At 41.6% G+C, this 19,425-nt stretch overlaps 1 protein-coding gene across 1 annotated transcript in view; it reads right to left on the minus strand.

Annotated features, from left to right (window-relative positions):
* Positions 1–2,141: 2,141 nt before the first annotated feature.
* Positions 2,142–19,425, minus strand: part of LPGAT1 (lysophosphatidylglycerol acyltransferase 1) — a 31,320-nt gene continuing 14,036 nt past the window's right edge. Inside the window, exons 3-8 of the mRNA XM_053458701.1 lie at positions 13,598–13,716; positions 10,657–10,752; positions 10,163–10,436; positions 6,922–7,048; positions 4,750–4,856; positions 2,142–3,559 (exon numbers count right to left, since the gene is read on the minus strand). Coding sequence (XP_053314676.1) covers positions 3,408–3,559; positions 4,750–4,856; positions 6,922–7,048; positions 10,163–10,436; positions 10,657–10,752; positions 13,598–13,716 — 875 coding nt within the window. The 3' untranslated portion in view covers positions 2,142–3,407. The remainder of the gene's footprint in view (positions 3,560–4,749; positions 4,857–6,921; positions 7,049–10,162; positions 10,437–10,656; positions 10,753–13,597; positions 13,717–19,425) is intronic.

Raw genomic sequence — 19,425 nt, forward strand, 5'->3', positions numbered from 1 at the left:
AGAACAGAAGCTGGCGAGTCTTCGAACCACAAACCATTTAACCGGGAAGACTTGTTGGCAAACGCACACGTTCAGTAGAAATTTATATAAAATTGACAGATACGAGAACAAAAAAAAATGTAAATAAAATTTTATGAATCACGGGGTGGGGGCAATGTATGATATGCATTTTTGATGGCAGTAACTTTTTCACGTCTATAACACACACCAGATTTAAGTGAAACATTTTTACATTTTAACACAAAAAAATTAAACATTAAAAAAAACAAAAAAAAATTTGCTTCCTTTGTGGAGGCAATTTTTAAACGTACCACGGGCTTTTATTACAATAAAAAAAAAACTTTTTTTTTTTTAATTTTTAACACATCAGTGCACGGCTGCAGTGGCTGAGAGCAAGAAAAAAAAATCCAAATCACTCAAGGTGATCTTTTAAAGAATTCCAAAAAATAATTAGAATGCCAGTGAAAACAGTTCATTAAGAAAAAATAACACATTTTATAAGAATGACCAACTTTTTGATGGAAATGAGGTCAGGGTGGAGCGAGTACTTTCTAATTTAGATTAGAAACTGTAGCATTTAATGAAGTATCATATATTTGACACAGCCAGGCAGTTTAGAGCAGCATTGATAGAAAAGATTTGGCTCCACAGTGATGAATCATGTGAATTAAAAGGATTCTTTATTTTTATTAAAAAAAAAAAATGTAAAAAAAAGGTGGGACACATTTTACAAAACATACAATGAGAAACATACTAGAATTTGGCTCGCTATTCATATTTTCAAAAGTAGTTGGCAATTTTGTTTCCTCAATCTTTAAAAGAGCTGGTCGTTAAAAAGATGAAAGTTGCTTATCTGGTCCTCCAATCCACGATTGGAGGAAAAACAAAACAAATAATAAAAAAAAAACTCAAATAAGGATTTTAGTAGCTTAAATATCCGGTTAATGAAAAAATAAATTGTATTCTGAAAACAGCAAAATATTTTTTCCTTATAGTGTTTGGAAGTCTAGGATTTTTGTGGTCGTTGTGATCAATCCTTGTCATACTTCCCGGTTACCTACGTCATGCCCTGTCCCCCAAAAATGATAATAAAAAAAAATGAATATGAATATAGCGCTTACGGGACAACTCGGCTCATCTGTCCAGGCAGCGAGGAGTTTGAACTCAACTATACATACGAGGCAGCAGCGTCTCACTGCTGACTATTTCATTGGTTGCAAAAAAGAAAGCAATGTAAGCAATTAATGAGATGGGACTGAAAACAATTTCTTCCCTCCTACAGTATAACATGTCATATAAGCATTTAACTTTTCCATCTAGTTAAACTTGGCTAGTGCAACACAATTCGTGTGTAATAAACTTTTTCTATCCCGTCATCACAGTGGCAACGATCACAACTGTAACAAACCGGTTCCATTCAGAATGGAGATCACCACTTATAACCCAAGTGTTTCATAAGCTAAACAGAGGGCTCCGGTTTTGGTTGCAACGGTCCACACTTTCCGTCAGAAGCGTCAAATAAACCAAGAACCACCCAGAGTTTTATCCTACCGAGATCAGCGGTTCTCAAGGATCACCTGTCAGAACATCCCCATAAATGAAGAGGTTGACCTCGATTTAGCACATTCAGATCTGGAAGAACTCCGTCAACTGCTTGCGCTGGACCATTTAGGAGCCTTGGGAACTACAGTTGAGGGCCACACGCCTATAGTGTTTAATATGGACAATATGGTCAATGGGTGGACATTCTGAAGAGCACAATGATTATACATGCAGCTAAGGACCTCTCCTACAAGATAACGGGAAAATAACTAGAAAGAAGGGTATTACTAAGTTATAAGATGGACCCCTTGGTGGGCCTAAATGCATAACATCTCATTTTTGGTTGATTCCTCTAATTCTAGATTTCTTCTGCAAGATATCACCAACTCACGGTGGCTAAGCCCCCCTTGTCTCGCTATAGCCAGGTATCTACTGAAAATTCCATTGCAAAAAACTCAACACGTTTCAGTAACGGTTTAGGTATTATCCTCCTTCTACCTATAAAAATTACCGTCAATGGCGCTGGAACGTGGCTTTGGAATGTGTCATCAGTGGCCTAGAAACCGAAACGGGTGCGTAATGTGGAGACGGCCATTAAGTCTTGTTGGTGAATTTATTAACAACCTCTTCTGAATTTACCGCCAAGATACAGAAATCCGTTTTGCCCTTAAAACGACCCAAAACACTCTTAAAGACCATGGCGTGTTAACCAATGGTTCTAAGTAATAATGGAAGCCACTAGAGGGGGCTGTGTATCTGCAGAAGAGGTTTAAGAAGAAGATAAAGAAATCGTGTTCTCATCTGCTTTATATTTCGTCTCAGAGGAACACTGGCCATGCGGGCCGAGTCTCTTGGTTAAGAGGGCCTTCTGGTTTGGCATCAGACACACTTCCAATTACCTTGATCCACACATTCATTTCGTTAATACGGTTAAGAGAGGCCAGACAGACATTAAAGCAGAGACATCCTCTTTGTAAAAACGTTCTCAACCTTTCCTTGCCGCAGGGCTAACCGATGAATAAATTGGGCCACGGGTTTCACACCCGAGGGTTAGACATTTTTAGCGCTTCTTCAAAAACCAAACAATCCACAGCGTTTTAAACTACATCTTAAAAAGTGCAATTAGAGGAGACGTTAAAAAAAATAATAAAAAAAAACCAACACAAAAACACTGCATTGTTAAAATTCACATACAAAAATGATGTATATTAACAGAAAAAAAAAAAAGTCTTGACAAGCAAGTAGACATTTATCCTCCAGAGGGATGACACTTTAGTAAAGCAGGTGCTTTGTGGTAAACACACATGGAGGGCGACCGTTCCTTTTCACGTCTGGGCTCAATCTGATGTGTGATTTTCTAATGCCAGACACAAGGCGTTTGCTAAACTCATTATGCGCCGACGCCACCGAATGCGTAAAGCATGGCGACGCGTTCCGCAGATCAGTAACGGCACGGAGCCTGGGCGCAGTCGCATTTCCGTTGGCGATGAATGATGGCGGCCGGCTGCTGTCACTACCCATCAAACATGAGGATCTCTTTTCAACATCTCACAAAAACAAAATAATAAAAAAAAAATGCACTAAATCTTCCGTAATTATTTTAGCTGTTCGCCCTTAGAACGTCGGTTCGAAAGGCCACGTGCCTTGTTCCGCTTCCTAAAGTTGTTAGCGGCTCACTGACACTTAGCCGTACTTTTTGTTCGAAATTAAAAAACGACCCAGGAAAGGTAAAATAATAATAATAATAATTATTGAGTCCACTGTTTTCTTTACTGTGGCTTATTCACATTCACACAGATAAGATGATGCTCTCTGGGAAGAGCATGAAACTTCCTACATGGAGTCCTCTTGCTCTTGTTCCGCTCTTAAAACAGGCATTGATAAAACGAGTGAAGAACGCAGTACCACAAGTAACCGGACGAGAACGCAAACAGCTGGACGAGGAGGAGCCACCTGTTGTTAAGGATCATCTCTCTTGGAATGGCTTTCTTTTGTCCTGGCAGTGGAGGGAAAGCCCCTGGAAGAGAGTCAGAAATAATAATTATTTTTCAACAATTTCTCAACATTCTATTTTGAAATCGGTTATCCATAAAAAAAAAAAAAAAAAAAAAAAAAAAAAAAATTCTGCATGGCAAAATAATTAAGGGTCATTAAAAAATAAAAAAAATTATATATATTTATATATATAATTGTTTTGCAGCCAGGCGGGATGAAATAAATTGCTATTATATGTTTTTTAGGATCAGCCAATCAGAAACCACTGAAATAATTTTGAGCGTAAACGCTGTAATCTGGGCATTTCTGGAAAAACAAGGAAATGACCAACGAGCCTTCTAACCTCGTTTCTTTAAGTCACATTGTTAATTTACGTACTGTTATGTCAGATTCACATTTTGTACAGCGCTGCAGAGTATGATGGCGCTATATAAAATAAATAACGGTGAAACCCAAATTACTAAAGAAGAACAAAGTGCCGGTGGACTCCCTAACCAGTTTGGCCGACCTTAATTCAACTGATGGTGAAGAATGTTAACGAGCACCAGCGTTCCATTATTATTTTTGTACATTATAGGGGGAGGACACCCCCCGCTTTGCGTTCACAGGAGGCATAGAGATTAATTTGAGCCGTGCAGAGCATTGTGATGTATTATGGAACTTGAAGAAGAACGCATCGGCGGCCCTCGCACCTGGTGGTTAAAGGATACGCTTATTCTGTTAAGGAGGAACGCCATGTGTTCGCTGCCCCTAGAGATCAGGGATCATGAGGTCACAAGCGTCCCCCCCAAAAAACCCATTAACCCCAATAAAAAAAAGCTAAAAATATATGTATTTAAGTTTTTATAGCCAAACAATGGACTAACGAGCTATTGATGACAGTAGACCACAGTATAACATCATAGAGAATCAGTCAAACCTGTATAGGCGTTTACCCTTCATTCTTTATAGGACACCTTAGACCGTCAGGGACAGATTAAGTAGCTGCTTATCCTGCCGATACGGTCATCTCTGGTTCACCGAGACATCACCCGGCACAGTTTTGGTCCATGCGTAAAAGACAAACTGTACTAACCATTTCCTAGCAAAACCCCATCGACAGAACACATCAGGGAAGGGCACGTTTACAACGTTAATCTTAAGACGGACTTTGACGCGTGACCGGTTAACACAGTGATGGATCTGTTGTCTCCGTTCCACCTCGTACTTTACCTGTTTCATAGAAGTGCGACAAAAGATCCTCCTTTTCCACGAAACGCTGGTACAACCAGTCCGTCAGGGCCTCGGTCTCCATTGGCACATCTTTTATAGCATAGATTCTATAAGGAATGAATGATGAAACATAGATTAGCTCCATAGGTGGGGGCCGGGTCCCAATGCTGTCGGGAAATTACACTGTATGACGGCATCTCACATTCACCTAATGAACGCCTGACCCCCAGCAACTACACGGTGTACTTTTTCTACGGGTTGCGGGGCAATACTTTGGTTATTTAAAAGAGGCATGTGGACATAAACCCTTATAGATCCCATATATCCATCAGCCTTTACTACACGTCTGGTTCACGCTTCAAATAGATGTTGGACAAACATTATTTACATTTTAAGGAAGTAAGCGGAAATTCATATAGTCCCATCTTCATTAGCAGGGATTGCCTTTCCAGCCTGTACCGGGGTGTAATTCCGTCCCAGTCTGTTCACAAGCACCAGGCGGCAGATCAGACGTGGAAAGGACTGCCTTGGAAGGATTTACAATGAAGGGTTGGTTCCCAAGAAACCCTACAAGGGATTGCTGCCTACTAAATTCTGGCATTCTAAATATAAATGCGGCATATTCCGAAATATTGTACCCACAAACCTGCAACCAACCGGGATTAACGTAAAAAGCCACTTCAAACTACTACAAAGTCACAAGTTACTGTGTTATGCACTAGAGGATGAGCAAGTGTACTTAAACTTTTTATAAAGAAAAATAATGATTTTCCAATCACAGATGCAATATTTTAACCCTGAAGATCCCGCAGTTATTTAGAAAAGCTGGTCTACCATAAAGTAACGTAACAGGGACCCCGGGCGGCTTTTAAAGGTCCAGCTTCATCCATACATAACATTAAATACCAGAAGAAAAAGAAAATCGAACCGGTTGTGTGAAGCATTGTTCCTGCTGCTACTAAAACAAAGTATTGATGTAACCATGTCCTGTGTTTATATTAAAAGCCGTCCAAGGTGGCTAATATATAGTATATACACATATACATACACATATATACATACACACACATATATATATGTAACACTCCATGTAGTCATTTTAGTTGTACAGTTCCTGTCCTTTTAAATGGTTGAAGGTTTATTCCACGGAGGTGTTGCGCAGAACTGGCTTACTGTTCAAACCAAACATACCCGATGCTTAAAAGCAGGGGCTTAAAGCCTAATCGTGATCAAATATTCCCCCATGACCCGCGCTGAGCTCTCCAGAGCCTTCTCACCAGGAGATAATCCTGACCCTGGTACTAGTTATAACTCCTTAGCTGCCAAAAGCAGCACGCAACGACAAAGTGAATAAAGCCCACCGGGTAAGACTAGCGTAAACAAAAACAAAAAAACGGGGCTTGTTAGAAAACCGTGTGATTTAATGGAGAGAATGAAACCCTGAAAGCAACAAAATATAAGACAAGGTTTTTTTTCCAGGAAAGGAGAATTTAGGTTTGACCAAATATAAAAAGGTATACAAGTCGGTGGGTCGCGATGGGTTAAACACAAGGGTATTAAAAGCTTAGGTCTATGCAGCACTCGCTAAAGTCATTATCAGGAGACGTTCCAATTGACTGGAAAATCGCTCATGTCCTAAACGTGCCGCAAAAACGGCAGCCGGGAAACACGCTGGGAACTACGAGCCTGTAAGTCTCACCTCATTAATGAAATGATTATTAAAAAGAACCAGAAGTCATTCGTTATCTAAAGCGTAAAGATATTACATGATCTACAGCAGAACGGATTAACCACAGATCATAAACACACAGACGAGATCTTCAACACCATAACTAAAATAATGGAGGGTGGAGCAGTGCACGTGGGTTTTTTAGGTTCCGGTAAAGCGCACACGGTAAGATGGCCTGTAAATTGCATGTGTGGATAATTGAGTGGATAAGATGTAGGGTCTGGTCTATTTAATACACTTACAGCGACATTACCAGCGGCCTTCAAGGGGATTTATAACGGGGGTTCACCCTCCAGACTGAAAAAATTTAAGGAAACCAGCGGAATGGACTAAGGTCTAACTAAGCGTCTTTGTTTCCCTGAAAAGTCTGCACCCCAACCACCAGAAACACAAAATCCTTAGGAAAATGGACACACATTAAATAACGTGGACTTATGTCCTACCTGTAGTAGACGTGCGTGACCGACGGCCGCTTGTAGCCCAGAATCCACGTCTGGATGTCCATCGGTTTAGCGTCTGGATAAGCAATCGTCGTGTCTATTATCCACTGCAGGCCTTTTGGTTTTCGGTCTATTTAAAAAAAAAAAAAAAAATACAAAAAAAAGCCTTAATATAAAATTACCATTTTTTTTATTTTTATTTTTTTACTAATCTCCAACAGCAATAATAATAATAATAAATATCACTTTCATAGAGTTTCTAAGCCAACCTTTCTTGGCACAAAGCATTGTCTGCTAAGGCCGGACACCAGCAGTAAATGGGATTTCCTCGTTGGGTTTCTGGAAGGACTTTGCACAGAAGATTCAGAATCTTGAAACACCGCTTTGTGGAAGCTTCACCATACAATATAGTTCTACAGTCTAAAGTTACCAAAGTTTCAATAATAAAGAAACAAAAGACAGAAGTCTCAATACGAAAGCAGACGACCAAGTGTGTACAGCCAAGGAGACGCTCAAGACTGATATCGGATTTCTCTTTCTGGGCAGTAATCTAAATCACAGAGAAGTAGTCCGATAACGAGTTTCCCAGGCTTCCAAAATGACGGGAAAATCCTGACAGGGTATTATAATTCAACGTCAGCCCGATAAATAAATACCCCTAACAGCTTCTGCTTCCCATTAAATGCCCAGGTCATGATATACCCCTTTGCCCCACAAGAAGCATCCAAAGGGGCGCACACAGCGTAGATTGAGAAGTCCTGATGTAGGAGATGGAACTGAGTTTTAGAGTTTAATGTTTATGGACGGCAGAGAAACCACCAGACTGCCTACATTGCCCTTTGTTCTTTCATATACCGGTGGGCACCTTGGATGGTCTCTAGACCTGGTCATCAAAAGGACTCTTAAGAATAGCTTTCGATCAGGGCCGGCCTGACAATGGAGCCGAGTGGGGCAACTGCTTTTTTTTTTTTTTTAAAGCGGAAGAGAGAGAGAGAGGGGCGCCGAGTGGTTTTCAGAGTTGCCAGAGCCCTCTAGCTCTGTCTCGGTGCCGGCTTGTAATACTGAGCGCCGGAAGATGACGTCATTTCCGGCGCTCAGCATTACAAGCCCGCACCAAGACCGAGCAGGGAGACTCGCCGCAGGACTGCTGAAAGGTAAGTACAAGGCAACCAAGTGCCTTCTGTTCATAACAGACATTTCTCCCCTTCAGTGAAAGCAAAGTATTTTATATGGATTAATGCATGGTTTATATGCAGAACATCAAACCATTAATATCCATTCTATAACCATGTAACCAAACACGTGTTACCATATGGCCGGCATGATCAAATCAACCACGAGGCTGTTCAAACAGAAGTAAATGGAATCAACCTTTGCACTTGGGCATAATCCGATTAACTCGCAAACACAGCCCATGCGCTGAGTAATGTCATTTTATATCTCACAGCTGTCAATCCGCACGAAGACCAGGCTCCTGACCCCCGGAACCAATTCCTGCCCATGGTGTTCCGCACAACCCTCGCCTCAAAGGGACTCAACTCCACTGTCCGCTACGAACAACTTATCTTTATAGAACGATTGCACAAAATTAAGATCCTTACAGGACCAGCCATGCCTGGTGAGTAGGAGAACTCATTCAGAAAATAACGGCGTGAAATAATAATTTATTGCTTAGGAGGACAAAGATATTACAGATCTCCTCTTACCGTCGCTCGACGTGACCCCGGAGTCAGAAGACATCCATAAACCCGGAGGGTGCCGCACGCAGCACCCCCCCTGTACCCAAATTAAATTACCATACAGCGCCCAGCCACCCCAATGACACATTATTAGTAAACGTACATCGCGCGGCACAAGAATAAAAGATCAAGCCTGGTAACAAAGCACTCAACATCGTGCTTTACCGAAAATCAATCCGATAAATACATTTCCGTTTATATAAATCAATCAGAAATGATGATTTTACAGCCCAATCTTCCCTGAAGATGAATGGCTGCCAAACGTAAAAGGAGAAAACAATGAAATAAAACGAGGGAAACCTATCAGTCAATGTCTGCTGACAGTAATAGCCGGTACCTTTCTGTAACCCCCCCCCAAACAAAATCCATTAAGGGAGCCTTCCACAGCAGCGCGCATGCACACATACTTACCCCCCAGGGTGGTGAGACCAACTGCATGCACACGCAGCAGGCGCTCTCATTTATTTCAATTTAGAGGGATATAAATAACCAATTTATTACATATGGCAGATGAGTGGCCCTTTTGCAAATGCATGGAGAATCTGTTTGGGGGGGTCACGCAACCAATCAGAGGAGGGATATACTAAAGAGAGTCCTCTGCTACTGGTGATCCCCTGCTATCCGAGAAGAAGCCCCTTGGAGATCACAACACGGAGCGGATTGCATCACAATGATTATGCCACATATTACATAAAACATTTAAACTTACTGACGCAAAAATAGTTTATAATATAATAAAAATACGACACCAACAGAAAACAAAAAAAAACAAAAAAAAAAAAAAAGAGAGTTTCTCTTTAAAATCGGTTCACGAACTCCACCAAAAAGGGGTTTGTGATCTTAGCTCAGGAATCATGGAAAGGAAGGGTTTTTTGCGTTATTTTGATGGAGAAATGATGCCGCTGCTGAAAAATCTACAGTTGCAATAATTTGTTTAAGTATTCAGGGGCTTGTCTACTAAACCCTTTGTCGTAACCCTTTTTCCACCCCTTGCTGAAGCTGTTGAGATCCAAGCCAGAAAAGGAACGGTGTACACGTGGCGGGGAATCCCCGGATCCGATCTCTGGAACGTCTTCACAGCTCATTTTCAGCTACTTAGGTATTGAACAAGTAACCCAAATCTAAAACATCCATCCCAGGCCATTAATATTTCATGTAGAAAAGGGACAGCGGAACGCGCTTTTCAATTTGGCTCCACATTCCTCACTAAATTAGCAGACGACGGAACCCAAATATTTACAGCGAAGTAACATTAAATCCTCCCCAGGCCGTAGCAGAGCGCCGCCGCGGACCGGGTCGGATCTCACCCCCAGGGAGCACGAGTTTGGCTGAAATAAGTAAAGTACACTAGCTTTAGTGAAAACAAGTTCTGATCGACACGCTACCTTTTACCTACACCGTGCCATGTTATTCACACGATCTCTTTAATGGATCGCATCTTCACAGATCCATGGACCAGGCCAACTGGCCCCTGTGGACAGTTACACATTTAAAATGATTCTGACCTGTGAAAGCCATATCGCCGCTGGTAACCGTTCCATTTTCCTGCTGGCTTAACAGGGTCTTCAGTATAACTTGCGTTGCCCCCAGTCTCGGGAGCGTGACGTGTGTGAGAAAGGGCAGGTTATTTTTCTTGGCGTACGTCTGACTCGTTTCCCTTCGTTTCCTCAGAAAGCCACCCTCTGGAAATAAAATGATCCACTTCCGATCCCGACTCCGGTAGTACTTTTCAAGATGGTCCTTTAGGAGGACAAGCTGTTGGTCTCGATAGGCTTTGCCCTGCAATGAGAAGCAACAGATTTGGACGGACAAGTAAAATAAATGAAACAAGCTCGCCTGATCTGGGGTGAAGCCAAGAGTTTAAACAGTAGGCACGCAGAGGTCCGCCATTGACCGGTCTGCAAGGAAGCAGCCTATACCTCAAAAAGGCAAGCTGCTTTCTAAAAGAAAGAAATAAAATAATCTCTACTCTTAATGGCTCAGGAAGAAGTTAACTCACCTGTCGGATGAAGAAGTCTCCATGCACCAGAGATACAATCCCAAAATTGGTGTATTTAAATATATGGTCCATTAACCACATCATCTGCCGAACAACCTGCGACAGAAGAGGAAGCCCGTTAACTGGAGAAGAACCAGAATGCCATTATTACTCTTAAATATTAGTGTATTATTTGCAGGTACTATGTATAGGTAACAATGATCAGAACCCGAAACATGGCAATGAAACTGCTGAACCTCTAGACTGTAAGCTCGTGAGCCCTCTTTACCTAACGGCTCGGTACATTTTAGTCCGTCAGTTCTAGTTTTGTCAGACCCTTTGAATGTATGGAATGTAAAAAGTGCTGCAGGAATAAATAAATTATATATATTAATATATATTTTATTATTTATAGATTTTATGTATTATATTATTTATATATTGTATTATTTATATATAAATAATACAATATCTAAATAATATAATACATAAAATCTATAAATAAAAAAAAATATATATATATATATATATATAATAAATAATACCACTGCTAGACAATTAGGACCTAGGCATGGCACGGTTTCCCAAAATGCAAAAAAGAAAAACCCTTTACGAGTTTACTTTCCCCTGGAGATAATATAACTTTACAAACAATGCCTGCAGGCAGCAGTAACCAACGCTGCGTCTCCTGCCAAACAATATATCACTTATTACAGAAAATTCTGAAATGCCGTTAAAAGAAAAATGCAGCGGTATTCTAAGACAAAACTGGGCAACAATGTTATTTATATGCAGCGTCAGGTTCAGTTTTGGCTTTTTTTAATTTTATTTTAAAATTCTATTACTGGCATAGGATTAAGAAGTATCGTGTCGCTTTCTTTTAAAGCCGTTCTTGGTTTTGCATATTGTAATGTTTCCGGGCAGATAGAGGCGGTTTACAAACTGGAATTTCTGCATACGGTATTTTATTTTATGCTTATTATTGTTTAACCAGTAAATAGTATTGTTATCGCTTTAAGCTTTTCTTTCCTACTGCAAGACATGCAAGGCCTGGATATTCCTAGTGGATTTAATGATATCCTCATGGAAACCACAACATAATTATCCGGGCCAGAAAAGGGTTCGGAACACGTATATAAAACATGGTGAAAAACATAAAAGGAAAAAATATTTTTTACAACAACCTTGGATATTTATCGGAGGCTCCTTCCGGATAAGCAAGACATTCTCTACTGTTCAACAAAAGGCAGTATGATAAGGACGTTCGCCTAGTAAACAGGCTTATATTTACAACCAAATAAAGAAAAGCCATACAGAGAATACATTTAAAAGGAAAAAACCTTTGGTGTTAATACCGCTACCTAGCAGTAACAGATATGGGACTATGTTTACGGATGTGTTCTTCACTCACAAATGACATTTAAATATTTTTTTATTGTACCGTCCCTTTAAATAACACAACATACAGCACATAGACAGTTTAAGGAAGGTGTGACAAAATGCTGTAACGTAAGAATGCCTTCAAAATAGACACGTTAATAGCTTATTTATATCACTCTACAAAGTGCAAAGCGAGTGAACAGAAGAAAACATTAAGGCAATATTTGGTGTGACCGCCCTTTGCCTTCAAAACAGCATCGGTTCTTCTAGGTACACTCGCACGGTTATTTAAGGAACTCGGCAGGTTCTGTGGATTTGGGTGCCACATCTTCATGTGATCCCAGAAAAACTCAATGATGTTGAGATCAGGGATCTGTGGGGGCCAAACCATCACCAGGACCCCTTGTTCTTCTTTACGCTGGACATAGTTCTGAATGGCTTTGGTTGTATGTTTGGGGTCATCATGCTGCAGAATAAATCTGGGGCCAATCAGATGCCTCCTGGATGATACTGAATTATGGATAAGTATCTGTCTGAGGAGACCAATCTTGACCAAATCCCCAACTCCATCCTCAGAAATGCAGCTCCAAACTTGCAAGGAACCTCAGTCACTGTTGCCTGCAAACACTCATTCTTGTACCGCTCTCCAGCTCTTCGGCGAACAAACTGCCTTCTGCTACAGCCAAATGTTTTAAATTTTCGAACTAATCAGTCCAGAGCAGCTGCTGCCATTAGTTTCTGTACCCCAGTTCCTGTGTTTTCGTTAAAGTCGAGTTTCTTGGCTTTGTTTCATTGTCTGAGGTATGGCTTTTTCGCTGCAAGTCTTTCATGAAGACCATTTCTGACCAGACTCCTGTGGACAGTAAATGTGTGTACCAGGGCTTGGACAGAACATCTGGAAACCCCTGTCTGCCGTGACATCTCTGTCTGCGAGAGACCTTGCTGACGCAGTATAGCTACCTTGTGTCTTGTTGCTGTGCTCAGTGTTGACATTGAACCTTGTTAGAGAGCTTGGCTGTTCCTCGCTCTGTTTTGTTCCTCCTACACATCTGTTTGTTTCAGTTAATAATTGTGTATTAACCTACACAATACAGTTGTGATCATCAGCACCTGTTTGGTATAAGTGTTTAATCATACAACTATATGCCTATAAAATCCCAGGCAAGTGTCCCTAGAAGAATCGATGCTGTTTTGAAGGCAAAGGGTGGTCACACCAAATATTCATTTGATTTCGATTTTCCTTCTATTCACTCACTATATTTTTTATCATTTAACAAAATTTCCATTAACATGTCTATTTTTTTAACGCATTTTTCCCACACCTGCCTAAAACCTTTGCACAGTACTGTATGTATACATCATATGTACATTATCAGATGTTCTCAACCCAGTCTTCAAGTCACGGCGTCAGGAAAGCATTTAGTAATTACGCCAGTCTGTTTCCATAGGGAGATACATAAGCCCGGAGTGCCTTGAGGACTGGGGTTGGAATCATCCAATGGCCCATGGTGTCGAAAACAAGTTAAAATAAAAATCATTAAGAGGATAACGGCGGTCATGTTTCCCTAGGCAGACATCATACCATGCCTTTGTCTTGTAGGCACATCATAAGCGTGCAGACGTCTCCCGTTGCTTGATGGTTCACAAGCATGACCGCTTCATCTTCTGTAATCGTGTGCACGTCATCCCCCCATTCTACAACTGCAATTAAAGAAAATGCAACAATTATAATTTAAGACGATTTCAAGAAAAAAAAAAAAAAAAAAAAAGAACTCATAAAACTCTTACTATTGCTGCTATTGTAATGACTAAACTGTTCATAAAATCGAGCTCACGTCCGAGCCAATTTATTCCACCGATTGAGAAGTGGTGGTTATGGTTTCAGGGACAATAGCTGTGCAGATAAGGGTCTTTTATAAAACACGCTGCTGTACAAAGAAACGCATTCCACAAGAAGATACAGTAAATCCATTCGCTTGCTGATAAATTATGCATGAGCATGTTTTCTGGTATTTTTCTTTTACAACTTATATTGATCGTTCTGTACAGGCTGCAATGACACGACGACGACGGCCGGAGAGGCTTTTAAAGTGGATCTGTCACTCGTCGGGAAACATCATCGTTTTGAGGACACCTAGCCGAAACAGTCCCTTATTGGCATTGAGATATCAGGATATACATGACACAACTAGCAATATCTTATCTCAGGGGTTGACAAATTTGGTTTAGACATAGGAGCCAGCCCCCCAAAAAAATGTTAAGGGATAGTTTTTTTTTTTTCTTCCCCAATCATGTTTTTTTGGGGGCGCCTAAGGTTTGTCGAGCTTTGCCATACACTAAACTACATCTACACACATTAACACCACTCATTTACACACACTAGTCATGCTACCATTCTACACCCATGTACAAACAGAACACCATACACACACACACCCATGCTAATGCCATACTGTAACAACCACCATGCACGCTAGCACCGCACTCTCATACACACACACACACAGACTAACACTATACTTACATACTCTAACACTATGAATACAGTATACTTTCCTGCAGGGGTGTGGTGAGTGCTGTGCATTATCTGAACGGAGAGCCCCACGGATTCATGATGGCAACTCTGCAAAACCCTAGGCACCAGTAAGTGGTCTCTAGTCCTCATGGCGGCCGGGGGTTTGTTGAGCCCGGTCTTATCTCCTATCCTGAAGTTCTCCTTAATCTGTCCCTCACAAATCTACATCCATCAGCAACTTAACAAGAGCGCGATAACTTAACGAGGAGGAATAATGCAGATCTTGAGGAGATGGCTCCTTCTGCGGTATGAGATGGGTTTTCATAAACCTGTGCCTATCGAATGGTGTTTACAGATTTGTTTAGTACACACAACTGTAAAATGCATGATTTTGGGACATGATCAGGCAAATCAAAGCTGTTATACTTATGTATTGTAATATGTATGACCGTAAGTTGCATGGAGTGAGAAGGTGGTCTTTGCTGTTAATTCTTCTGCATTAGCGGTCCTCTACTGTCCAAAGTTATCTATCTAAAGAACCGGCAAAAGTTCACACAATCGGAAACCAGTGCTCAAGTGAATTATTTTCATATTCTGTTAGCTCAAGAACATTGTTTTCCTCAAAAAGCTTTCAGTCGTTAAATAACCGTGAAGTTACGCGGTCAGCCGGTTCTTAGAAACGTGCAGAAAGCCCCTAGAGTTTAAGGAACTTTCCCACCTTTATACACACACAGAGTTAACCAACCATATACACACACACAGAGTTTAACCAACCATATATACACACACACACACACACACACACACACACACACACACACAGAGTTAACCAACCAGGCAAACCAGGAGGTTCCCAGGGATCACAAAGTCAATGACTTCATGGAAGATTAAAGACGACCTGTGATTGTGTTTGCTGAAAAGTTGACTTGTTAACTCGACTCGTCTGCCTCATCGGCTTTCCGAGTCGTTTCCCAAGGCCATAAAACGAGTGTATGTCAGGACAGACCTTTCAACGTGAAGGATCAGCATTCTGCCTCCTCCGGCCAAAGAGATGTTCGTGTTACAAATATTTCCCCGTCCTTGTAATCCACGGCATCTGACCCTCAGCCTGCATCAGCACCAAAAAGGAGCCCATCATCGCTTAAGTGGACGTAAAACCATTCAATATGGCTGTTGACCTTCACTTTTCCACTTAAAGCTACTTAGAACAACTTTGTTTCTATAGAAAAACAATTAAACCTTTCCTCAAAATGTTTAATTACAAACACGTGGTTTAAAGAAGCCTTTTGTTGTGTTTGTAAAAAATACGTTCATTTAACGTCCTTCGATAAAATCTACAGGAATTCTATAGGAATGATTATAGAACTTCAGGTCGCTATAGAGCCAGCGCTCCTTTCTATCAAACGGACCGGATAGTTCCGTTCCACTAAGGAAGAACGCATACTGCATAAGCGCTCTCTGTGTACTTTATTATGCATTCTCCCAATAAGGAAAACAATGACTTAACTGATGCAGAAGCTGCAACTACAGAGCTGCAGATGCCCAACTCCATGGTAGGACTATTCTTGCCACAGACTGGCTTCGAATCATCCAATCAGCAGCAGGAAAGCGCTCCCACTGAAACAAAACCCGCCCACCAAGCTCACAGAGCCAGCGCTGAAGCTGATTGGCGGTAAGAATATCTGGGGGTGAGGGATGGGGCCAATGCATGTGGAGAGATTATGCGGAATCCCCCAATGTATTTGTAAAAGGGCCACAAATGTTAATTTAAAGGGACGACACAAGTGTAGAACGGAAGTGCTGTAGCTCACTATACCCCACATCCAGGAAATCTTAATACAATATTTTTGTACTGCGAACTGTAACAATTACAGCTATAAAACAATACATTTTAAAATCCCCTACAGATCCCCGTGCTGGTTAAAGTAGCATCAGGAAAAATTTAAAATAATTTGTACATTATACATATGTATATAAATAATATAATATAATATATGCATGAGTTTGGTCGGCTGCAAACCGCCACGGTACACAAACAAAGTCATGCTTCGCAGGCCTACTACCAGAAACTGTACGGCAGCCAAAAAAGAATGGCTATCAGCCAAAGCCGTACAGAGGCCGGCGACCCCGGTGTATGCAGCCAGACACGCTAACCCAGAGCGACGGCATCAGGAAATGGGATGCTTCCTAGAACGTTGCCAAGGAAAAGCCCCATTCACTCTTCTTTATTTTATTTTTTGTACCTCAAACTATGAGAGTTTCCAAGGTAAAAATGCCGACATACCAGAAAAACAGCAAATGTCATTTGTCGGTGGAACGTGGAAGGAGATATTACAAAGCAGCAGGGAGGAAACAAAGTAACTGCCAGCAGAACTCTTGCCAAATACAAAACTTCAGCAAGAGAAGATTCAGACCAAAAGTGTCCAGCAGATTCTTCCAAAACTGATGTCTTCCCAAACCTGATCATAGATACGCCAGGAGCACATCGTTCAGGAGAAGGTTCCATTCCAGCCTGCATAAGCTGTGGAACCATCAACATAATACAAACACCAATGGTAGCCCTGAACACTTCTCCGGGAAGTTGTCCTATAACATATAAAACGCATAGAGCGGGATTTCCTTCACATTCCTTGGATTGGGACAATACTGGCAAATAATCTGATCCAGGTAGACAGTGGAATGCTTGAGACACCACAAACTGGAGGTGCGGTTCTTAATGGAGAGGGTTAGAAATCCTCCAACTCTTCTAGCTGCAGCGAGAGCTACGAAGAATCTAACATACTTCTTGCGGAGAATCAAAGGGGGTTGAGGTTAGCCTCGAAAGGCAAAATTCACAACCCAGAAAGTTGAGAATCTGCTTCTTGCATTTAACAAATTCCAAGAGAAAACACCTTCTTAAAGATGAAGAACTATTATTTTTAGCTGGAGAAGGCACTAGTGTAGCATCTGTATCTTCAGGGTAGCCGGTTAAAGACCTATTCAAATCCCTTCTGAAGGACATCTGATATTTGGCTGACAGAAACATCTCAGATAATCGATGTTGATCAATACAGCGGGACAGAGCTTGGATGCGCACAGATACCATCTGATCTATGTCCAGCACATGTCAGGCCTTCACTACTTACAGGGAAAAGGCCATTTATAGACTCCAAGAGCTCTCGAATTGTCTTCAGTCAGGACACGTGATTTTAATCCATACAGGGCCACTGGGAAATCTTCAGTTTAGAGCTTCTCAGACTGAGTTCCAAGGGATTGATAAAATACTTTCTGATCTTGCAACAAAAATGGTTTACTGACCATAAAAATCAAGGTTCTACCATGGCCATCTCAGTCCCCATAGAAAACCTGTGGGGTGAATTGAAGAGGAGAGTCCACCACTGTTGACCTTGAAATTTCAAGGATCTGGAGAGATTCTGCATGGAGGAACGGTCTCCGACCCCTTAATGCATATTCTCCAGCCTCATTAAGCATTATAGGACCACTCCGAGGTAGCAAGTATTGAATAAGGTTACCAAAAGGTTAAACAATAAAGACTATTTTTCACAGCCTTCTTTGCTCATATTTACCAAGGGCGCCAATATTAGTGGAGGGCAGTGTATGTCATGAAGACTGTCTGCACATGATCTGCCCAGGACACTCCTAGTCGCAGTCTCTCCTTCTGCAGGCAACATCTGGGAAAATCTGAAAACTGCATCTTCGCTGTTGCACAGCTGTAACAAATACGTTATGAGGTTCTGGACCTCAGTGTCTGCACGGTTGAAGGTGGAACATATTAAACATCCACCTAAAGTCTCTCAGGGATTGTCTGGATATGAGAATATAGAAGATGCATTATCCATTAGACAGACATCCAGGCAAGGAATAAATTGCATGCCTTCCTTCGTTAATATAGCTGCGGGGAGCTTAGTAAAAAGACACAAGGTAGGTACTGAAGCGAGTCCAAATGTAAAGTTCCTGAATCTCTTCTGTAGCTCCTCCAGTTGCTGCAGCTCAATCCTGACTGATCTAGCCACAGAAGTAACAGCAATGCTCAAGATGCCTTCTGGTTATAATCTATTATAATTCCAACAACAATCTAATGGCTGCCAACTTAACTTCATGCACAGAAAAAGTTTCTTCTGAAAAAGTCCGAGGGAACATAGCAGTTCAGAGATGGTATGTAGCCTGTAGAAGTCTGTTACTTCTGCAACTGACTCTAGCTTAGAACAGGCTAATTCATTTTCCTGCTGGGGGTCAAACTTTACAACCTTCTGAGCAAAACAGATCAAGCCCCGGCAGGAGGCCAGTAGAACCGGGGAGAGGCCCGCAGAAGCAAGCCCAGGCAGGAGGCATGGCGAGATAGGCAGGCAAGCCCAGGCAGGCGGCCTGGTGAAATATGCAGGCAGGAGGTCTGCAGAGGTAGGCAAGCCCAGGCAGGAAGCTTGGAGAGATAGGCAAGCCCAGGCTGGAGGCCTGACAAAAAAATAGGCAGGGGATCTGCAGAGGTAGACAGGCAGGGAATCTGCAGGGCAGGAGGCCACCAAGGCCCAAAGCAGGATGCCTGAAGAGATAGGCAGACAGGCCCAAGGCCATAATATGGGGCTGAGCTCTTGTCATCACTCATTATGTCCACACTATTACCAGAGTAGAAACATGGCTCCAGCAGACAGTAAGTAATCATCCCCCTCTAGATTGTAAGCTCGTGTGAGCAGGGCCCTCCTCACCTGTTGTCTCTATGTTAGTCAATTTGTTATATTACATGCTACTTGTTATTTCCTTTATACCCATTGTACAGCGCTATGGAATTTGATGGCGCTATATAAAACAATAAATAATAATAATAATAATGATAATCCCGTCCAAGGGCTGTAAGGCTCTAAGGATCCAAAGAATCCTACCCCAGCAGCTGGTAGTTG

This window comes from Spea bombifrons, chromosome 3 (genome assembly GCF_027358695.1).
Source record: "Spea bombifrons isolate aSpeBom1 chromosome 3, aSpeBom1.2.pri, whole genome shotgun sequence".
NCBI lineage: Eukaryota > Metazoa > Chordata > Amphibia > Anura > Pelobatidae > Spea > Spea bombifrons.